General features: G+C 63.6%; 1 protein-coding gene across 1 annotated transcript in view; it reads left to right on the forward strand.

The window, feature by feature from the left end:
• Nucleotides 1–8,424, forward strand: part of WNK4 (WNK lysine deficient protein kinase 4) — a gene marked incomplete at its 5' end in the record, with an annotated part of 10,702 nt that extends 2,278 nt beyond the window's left edge. Inside the window, 16 exons of the mRNA XM_029964461.1 lie at nt 2,951–3,123; nt 3,317–3,537; nt 3,629–3,786; nt 4,332–4,420; nt 4,496–4,715; nt 4,841–5,171; nt 5,332–5,462; nt 5,535–5,602; nt 5,693–5,834; nt 5,905–6,021; nt 6,089–6,244; nt 6,520–6,577; nt 6,720–6,854; nt 6,979–7,565; nt 7,788–7,884; nt 7,997–8,424. Of these exons, the coding sequence (XP_029820321.1) occupies nt 2,951–3,123; nt 3,317–3,537; nt 3,629–3,786; nt 4,332–4,420; nt 4,496–4,715; nt 4,841–5,171; nt 5,332–5,462; nt 5,535–5,602; nt 5,693–5,834; nt 5,905–6,021; nt 6,089–6,244; nt 6,520–6,577; nt 6,720–6,854; nt 6,979–7,565; nt 7,788–7,884; nt 7,997–8,424 (3,111 nt within the window). The remainder of the gene's footprint in view (nt 1–2,950; nt 3,124–3,316; nt 3,538–3,628; nt 3,787–4,331; nt 4,421–4,495; nt 4,716–4,840; nt 5,172–5,331; nt 5,463–5,534; nt 5,603–5,692; nt 5,835–5,904; nt 6,022–6,088; nt 6,245–6,519; nt 6,578–6,719; nt 6,855–6,978; nt 7,566–7,787; nt 7,885–7,996) is intronic.
• Nucleotides 8,425–8,493: the final 69 nt, after the last annotated feature.

Below are 8,493 nucleotides of genomic sequence, written 5' to 3' on the forward strand. Positions count from 1 at the left end.
ATTTGGCTTCGTCCCACTGAGCACTCTTTATCCAGTGTCTCTTGTCCCCAAATCCATGTCCCACAAGGGGCTGAGAGCACAGAGGCAGACTTTTAGAAGTTTGTTTTTTTCAGCAATCATGCAAAGAGTTGGACACTGTGACACAAATATGGGATTTGGAACCGCAAATAAAAGTGGTTGTGGTTCTGCCATTTTAAAAATAGCTTTGTCCTGTGCATGTCACAGTTCTCCTTCTATTGCCTTTCAATTCCAAATGAATACCTAACCTCAGGCCTGACCTGTTCTGCACCAGCGAGCCTTGTCCAGCTGCTGTGATGGATCCCAGTCCCAAATCCCATCTCTCCCTACTGTCCTCGCCCTGCCCTTCCCTCCTTGGAGTCTGGCAAACTCTAGGTTGGTTTTGCCTGTCCAGTCTTCCTGTGAGACCCCTCTGGGGACCTGCCCAACCCCATCCCCTCGTACCACTGCCCCCTACTCCTGAACACAGTGTCTGTCTGTGCCTCCTGCCTGTGTCCACAGCCCCACTGTTTGTGCTTTCCAGCTTTAGCCCAGGACTATTTCTGTGGTAGGTGCTGCGGGCAATGGGGAAGGAGGAAGCAGGGAGGAAACCGGAGGCCCAGAGTGGGGTTGGGCTGTAAATACCTGTCTGTGATTGATTTTCCTGTGGAACCCCTTGGGACTCTCCAGTGGGCAAGAGCATCCTGGGCAGCGGGTGCTGTCGTGCCTCCCCTGGCTCCAGCACCCAGATTGGACTGGTAACCTCAGCCAGCAACCCTGAGGCTGTGGGGCACCTTGTGTGTGTGCTCACATGCCTGTGAGCACGCAGGAGCTCCCTGCTCAACAGGGCAGACCTGTGGGCAGGGCAGTGAGGCAATGGCACCCACTGCTGCTGTAGAGTTGGCTCCTGTGCAGGAGAATTGGGACTTCCCTGTGGCTGGAGGTGCTGTGGCCATGGCTGGGCACTCTCCATGTGCCCCACCGTGGTGTTGCTGTGAATGCTCCTCCAGAGTGCGAGTGTCACTGTGGAGCCAGGGCCCTTGAGGGCTGTGGGAGCAGGACAACCAAGGGCTATGGGAACAGGAGAGCCCTGGGAGTGCTGCGGAGTGTGCTGAGCACCAACACTGCCAAGTGCTGGGGACAGGTCCTGCTGCAGAGGCGAGAACCATCCTCGGCCACCATGCCCAGCCCTCCCTCCTCCCTTGCTGGCTTCAGCTCCTGGTGTTGGCTGTGCTGGGCTCCCTGGCAGCCAGCTCCTGGCTCACAGGATAGGGCTGGACTACTGCCACCAGCTCCTCACCGTCCCCACACCACCATCCCCAGTGTCCTCCTCCGCCCTGTGCAAGTGCTCTTAGGAGAGGACGTGGTGTGCCCGTGCCGTGCAGCATGTCTGTGCTGGCAGCCCTGCCTGCCCTGCCCTCCCTGGTGCTCCTCCAGCCACGGATCCCCACAATCAATGGGGAGAGCATCAGGATGCCTGGGACCAGGAGCGGCTGCCGCTTTGGTCGTGCATGAGGAATGGTGCCAGGTGAGCAGCCCTGGCACAGGCTCAAAGGACACACTCAGCTCCCCCAGACTTTGCTCCAGGCACAATGGGAGAGGAAGCCTTGTGCTGGGGTCCTGCATGGGGTTGGGGGTGGAACAGTGCTGGCACAACCAATCCAGGCGGGGTCTGCTCTCACTGAGCTGGGAGAGCCGTGGCCACCCACAACTCCTTCTCTGCCCCTGTTCACAGCCCATGACAGCTTCCTTGTGCCCTTGCAGGTTTGTGGGGTGCAGTGAAGCCTCTGGATGCCTCTGTGGGCAGTGGGGAGCCAAAGGGCGTGATGGTGGCTGTGGCACTGGGCAGGGCAGCCGGTGATTGCTTCTGGCCATGCAGGGGTTCGGGGGCTGTTTTCCTCCTCGTGTATGAAAGGTCCCATTCATCCCACTGCAGCAGGCTCAGGTTCTCATCTGGGCTGAGCCGGTCCCTGAGCGTGTGTTAAATGCGGGGGGGATTATGAAGCGGCTCCAGTCCGGCCGTGGGGCCACCTGTGATGCAATGAAAATATTACGAAAGCTGCTGGGGCTGAGGGATGGCAGCCACCGGCCAAGGGAACGAGCACGGCTCTGGCAGCGCTGGCAGTGGGAGCTCCACGGCAGCTCGGGTTTCCTTGCCCCTGAGCATGGGCTGGGCAGGGGTCCCAGCTGGAAGGCCCCCACGCTCTGCAGCAGCTGAGCTCATCAGGACCCCAGGCTGTGGTGGAGTTGTCGGTGCTCCTGCTCCTGCTTCTGCCCAGGGCTCGGCACTCACAGCTGCCCCACTCAGGGCAGGATCCAGCTCCTCTAGCTCTGTTCAGTCAGCTCCACCCTTCCCTGCACTCTTAGGCTGTGTCCCTCCAGGATGGACGGTTCCGTCCCCTCCGCTGGCCCCGACCCCAGCTCCACTCAGCACCCTCGGCTTCGGTTTCCAGTTTAATTAACTAGAGCAGGAGGAACATGGAAAAACCTGGGCTGGAGCCTCCCCCGCCTGCTTTCCCCAACAAAGGCCTCATTGAGGCTGTCCCGGCACCCCGCCACGCAGAGCTTGGTGCCGGTGGTGCCCCGGCAGGGGCAGAAGGGCCGTGGCCATCGGGTCTGCACAGGGCAGGATGGCAGCCGCTGCTGCAGAGCCCCTGCGCGTCCCCTCGGCAGGACGGCTGCAGGGTGGGCTTCCCTGTCCTGTGGGGAGGGGGTGGGCTCCGGCTGGAGGCTGAGCGAGGGGAGGGATGGGCGGCCCCAGCACGGGACGGCGGGGAAGCACACGAGCTTCTCAGTGCCTCTTCTGTTGTGCACATACCCAGAGCAGGGGGAGAGGGGTGGAGGGGGCCACGTTCTGGGGCGGCCCCAGCCCTGTGTGCACCGCTGTGCTGGGGGACAGCAGGTCTCGGCAGGACCCCACGTGCCCCCCTCACCCCCTCGATGGCTCCCACAGACGCGGAAGCTGTCGAAGACAGAGCGGCAGCGGTTCAGCGAGGAGGTGGAGATGCTGAAGGGGCTGCAGCATCCCAACATCGTTCGCTTCTACGACTCCTGGAAGTCAACCATCAAAGGGCAGATCTGCATTGTGCTGGTCACAGAGCTCATGACATCTGGCACCCTGAAAACGTGAGCAGGGACCGCTGGATCGGGGTGTGCAGGGGAGGGGGCAGGGTCCCTGCTGAGGTGCTCTTTGTTGCTTGCCCGGTGCGGGCACCTGAGTCTGGATAGACTTGGCACGGCAGCAGGAGGAGGGTGGGCTGGGGCAGGGTTGGGGCGTGGTCTGAGCCCTGGGGGTCTGAGCCCTGTTGGTCCCTGGCAGGTACTTGAAGCGGTTTAAGGAGATGAAGCTGAAGGTGCTGCAGCGCTGGAGCCGGCAGATCCTCAAGGGGCTGCATTTCCTGCACACCCGCTCCCCTCCCATCATCCACCGTGACCTCAAGTGTGACAACATCTTCATCACGGGCCCCACGGGTTCGGTCAAGATTGGGGACCTGGGCCTGGCCACACTTAAGCGAGCCTCCTTTGCCAAGAGTGTCATAGGTGGGGTCCCAGCATGGCTGGGCTCGCAGGGGCTGGGGGGGCTGCAGGGGGTGGGTTCCCYGGGGGTACTGAGCTCCACTGCCACCTCCAGGCACCCCCGAGTTCATGGCACCAGAGATGTACGAGGAGAAGTACGATGAGGCGGTGGATGTCTACGCCTTCGGGATGTGCATGCTGGAGATGGCCACCTCAGAGTACCCCTATTCTGAGTGCCAGAACGCTGCCCAGATCTACCGCAAGGTCACCTCGGTGAGGCCCCAGCCCCAGGCGTGAGTGACGCTGCTGGCTGATGCTGCAGGAGCCAGGAGAAGGGGCAGGGGGAGGACAGTCAGCTGAAGCTGTCAGGCCTTGCTGCTGCCCAAAATGTGTCACCGGGAAGGTTGTGCAAGTGGTTAAAGATAGTCTGGTCAGTGAGGGGTTGCTGTGCTGGGGCATGGAGCTGCGGGTGGTGGTGGTGGTGGGGCCACGGCTTGGCCAGACCCTGTGTCCCTCACCCTACACTAGGCACTGCCAGCACATTAATGGGGTGGAACAGGAGCAGGTCTGCTTGGCCACCCCCTACATAGGGCATGGCATCTGCCCTGGCCGGTCACAGCCAGTTCCTGCCAGCTCCTGCCTGCTGGGGTGGAAACCCAGAGCCCCAGGGTATCCTGGCCTGTGCAGGCACACGTGGCTTGGCCATGGGAGCTGCTGCAGCTCCAGTGGAGCCCTGGGCTGGTTCTTCTCCGGGCCCTGGGAGCCCGGCATTGCGGCGAGTTGGCACAGAAGAAGGTGCTGACATTCATCACCCCCAGGGCCTGAAGCCCAGCAGCTTCTACAAGGTGAAGGTGCCAGAGCTGAAGGAGATTATTGAAGGCTGCATCCGCATGGACAAGAATGAGAGGTGGGGTCAGAGCACGGGTGTGGGTGGCACGGTCCCCCTTGGCCCCCGGCCCTTGCTGAGCTGTGTCCCCTGCAGGTACACCATCCAGGACCTGCTGGAGCACTCCTTCTTCCAGGAGGACACGGGGGTGCATGTGGAGCTGGCTGAGGAGGATGATGGTGTCAAGTCTGGGCTCAAGCTCTGGCTGCGCATGGATGACACAAAGAAGCTGCACGGCAAATACAAGGACAACAATGCCATCGAGTTCCTCTTTGAGCTCCACAAGGATGTAGCAGAGGAAGTGGCCCAGGAGATGGTGGGGATGGGAACAAGGGAGCCCTGGGTGCTGTGGGGTCCCAGGAGATGGTGGGGATGGGAACAAGGGAGCCCTGGGTGCTGTGGGGTCCCTGCACCCCAAAGTGACAAGCCTCCTCCATGCAGGTGGTCCTGGGCTTCATCTGTGAGGCCGATTACAAACTGGTGGCCAAGGCGGTGAGGGATCGTGTGGCTGCCATCAAGCGCAAGCGGGAGAAGCTGAAGCGTGTCCAGGACGTGCCATCACCTGCGGAGCCAGAGCAGCCGCCGGGTGTCCTGCAGCTGCTGGAGGAGCTCAAGTCCCCACGGCCACCCGGTGCCCCCGCGCCTGCCCCAGCCATCCCCGGCTCCAGGGACTCCGTCTTCAGCAGCACCTTCCCCCCGGAGCCTGAGGAGCCCGAGGCCGACCAGCACCAGCACTTTGCCTACCAGCACACCAGCTACTCCTCGGCCACCTGTGCGTAGGCACTGGGTGGGCAACAGCTGGGTGGGCAGCAGGGGACCTGAGGCGGGAGGTGGGTGGGGGATCCCTCTCCTTCTCCCAGCCCCACAGCCCTTTCCCAGGCACTCAGCCGGGGAGGGGACTTGCTCTGGTTCATGCCAGCGCTCCTCCACAGCTGACTGTGAGACAGATGGATATCTGAGCTCCTCCGGCTTCCTGGACTCCCCAGACCTGGCCCACCGCAGTTTTGTGGCTGGGGACCCTGCCAGCCCTCCTCCCACCCGGCCCGTGCGCTGCTTCCCCACGGTGAGTGAGGCCCTGTGGGTGGGTGGGGTCGGGGTGGCTGTGGCACCATCTCACCCTGTCCTCTCCCCTCAGAGCATCGCGGTGCAGCTGCCCACAGAGCGCTTGCCCCCCGCTAGCGGCTTCTCCTCCCCGGTGGACAGGTGAGGCTGGGAGGCTGGGTGAGGGCTGGATGGGGAGTGTGGCACCTGGGAATGGCCACGCTAACGCTCCAGTGCTGGGGCTTCTTGCAGCTACACCTCAGATGTGGCATCAGGCATGAGCGATGGCTGCGAGGGGCTCTCGGCCAGTGAGCAGAGCACGAAGCTGCCGCCCAAGCGAGCCTCGGGGAAGCTGCTGCGGCGCCGAGCCCGGTCCAGGCTGCGCATAACCAACGTGAGTGCCACGGGTGCCAGGCGGGCGCCAGGCAGGCGCTCCCAGGCTGAGCCAGCTCTGCCACCCACAGATCTCCGACAAGAGTGACCGGGTGGTGGAGTGCCAGCTGCAGACCTACAACAACAAAATGGTGACCTTCAAGTTTGACCTGGATGGGGACAACCCGGAGGAAATTGCAGCTGTCATGGTGAGTGAGGGTGAGGGTGAGGATCTGCCCGGCTGTGCTAGGTGCTGACCAGCCCCTCTGCCCCCAGGTCCACAACGAGTTCATCCTCAAGTCGGAGCGGGATGGCTTCATCAACCGCATCCGGGACATCATCCACCGCGTGGAGACCCTGCTCCGCAAGGACGGGCGCAGCGGCGCCGAGCTGCCCAGGAGCCCCGAGGCTGAGGGTGGCGTGGGCAGCCCCGTGAGTGCCAGCCCGGCCCTGCCAGTGCTGGCAAAGCTGCTGATGCTGAGTGTGCCTGGGGGTGCTGCCTGGTCCCAGAGAGCCCAGGGGGAAGGGGGTTAGGGTACAGGGTCCTCCTGTGGTCACTTGCCCACTGCTGTGACAAGTGGTGGTGGTCCCTTGCCTGGCACAGCCTCCAGCTCCTGTCTCCCCAGGTAGTGGGGCCAGGGTGGGGCTTAGCACAGCTTGGCCAGGGCCTCTGCCCCAGTGTTGGGCTTAGCTCATCCTCCTTGCAGGTGGACCTGCAGCTGCAGGGGCTCTCGCGCTCCATCTCCTCCTCATCCTCGCTCAGTGGTATGTCTGTGCCCCTGCGTGGGCTCTTCTCATCCCCCCCAAGCCCCATGCAGGGCGGGGGACAGCTTCAGCCAAGCCTGGGGGGGTTCTCATGGGGCACGTCCTGCCCTGGCTGAGCCTGGTTGTCACCCCTGTGCTGCAGATCTGAGCTGCACCAGTCCCAGACTTTCTGTGCAGTCCCCCGTCCCGCCATCATTGAGCCGCTCCCCGTCAGAGACGGACCTGGCCAGCCCTGTAGAGGCACCCAGAGCCCCGGCACCGCTGGAGGCCCCCGCAGGTACCGGCACTGGCAGGGCTGGGCGTGTCCATCGCACCGGGGCCGCTGGATCAAGGCTCTGGGGTGCCTGGGTGGGGGAGGAGGGGGCACTCGGGAGCCACTCCTGATGCTCCTCTCTCTGCAGGCTCCGTGCAGACCTGGCCACTCATCTCAATGGCTCCCTCCTGGCTCACGTCGTCACCGGTGTTCCCACAGACCCCCACAAGGACCTCAGAGGGGCCTGTCCCACCGGCCCTGCCCCAAGCACTCCTATCCCCACAGCCTCTCCCCACGTCCCCTGTCTCCTGTGAGCTCAGCAGCCCCCTGAGCCCCCCTGTGACCAGCACATCCTGGTCCCCCACCACTCCCCTCCTGACCCTGGCCAACGTCTTCTCCTTGGCAGTGATGAGCGTGGCCCAAACGCTGCTGCCCACTGTCTCCCCTATCGCCAGCTCAGGTGGGCACCTCTACCCTCCACTGCTGCCACGGCCAGAGAGTCTTGTCCTGGGGGCCCCACGCTTTGTCTACCCCGACCCCACAAGCACAGTCAAGCCAGTCCCAGCTGGCAGTGGGATCCTGGAGTCAGCAGGGGCTGACGTCCCCACTGCTGGGGGGCCCATATCCTTCCCACCCCCAGCACCAGCCCCAATGTACCCCACAGACAGTGAGGCCATGGGCAGTCCCCTGCCACCGCTGAGCTCGTCCACGCCAGGGAGCCCAGAGGGCAGCACGGTGAGTATGGGGGTGCAAAGGCTCCTCAAGGCTGCTTGAGGTGAAGCTCAGTGCCAGGGGGGCTGGGTGGTAACTGCAGGGGAACAGGAAGCCTCATGGCTTGTGGAACCACTTGGATACAGGGAGGAATGAGTGGGCAGTGGGTTCCAGGAGCAGCAGTGGGGGAACAGGACATGTGGGGGGACGTGGGAAGGGGCAGCTGATTGTGCTCAGGTCCCACAGGTGCCACCCTGTGTCCCCAAGCCCAGCCATTCACTCATCGTGTCGGAGTTGCCGGCCCCCACCGTGCGCACGGCCCAGCTCTCACCCATCAACGAAGGTGAGGTGGGGCAGGGCTGGGGCTGCACCGGGGCCATGCCTGTGCTGGGGCACGTGATGTTCCCACCAGCCCATGACCCCTGAACCCCACCAGCTGCCCCTGTCCCCAGCAGAAGCCAAGCCCCAGGTGCTGGGCCGGTTCCACGTGATACCAACCAAGGACCTGCCTGTGCCCTCCCCTGTGCAAAATGGGAGCAGCAGCGAGGGAGAACAGCAAGTGGGGCCAGTGAGTGGCTCCCCGCCTCCCATGGTCCCTGACACGAGCCACAGCTCAAGCAACGACTCGGATGCAGTGCTGGAGGCAGCGGAGCAGGAAGCCAAGGCTGAGGAGGTGCTGGCCAAGGAGGGCACCATGCCAGTGGCACCGCTGGAGAGCGACCAGGAAGGCCCTGGGGAGGAGGGCACAGACAGCACCCCCCAGGCCGTGCTGAGCCAGGTGTGGCTGAGCTACCCCCGCAGCCTGACCTATGTGAGCAGCGACGACACCGAGAGCGAGGACGAGGAGATCTGGGAGGAGCTGCAGAACCTGCGCCAGAAGTGAGCAGGAGGGTGGGCTGCACCCAAGAGGTGACGCGGGGCCTGCAGGAGGGGACAGGTCTTCCCACCCACC

The sequence above is a fragment of the Manacus vitellinus genome, unplaced genomic scaffold (assembly GCF_001715985.3).
Source record: "Manacus vitellinus isolate BGI_N305 unplaced genomic scaffold, ASM171598v3 scaffold_72_pilon, whole genome shotgun sequence".
Lineage (NCBI taxonomy): Eukaryota > Metazoa > Chordata > Aves > Passeriformes > Pipridae > Manacus > Manacus vitellinus.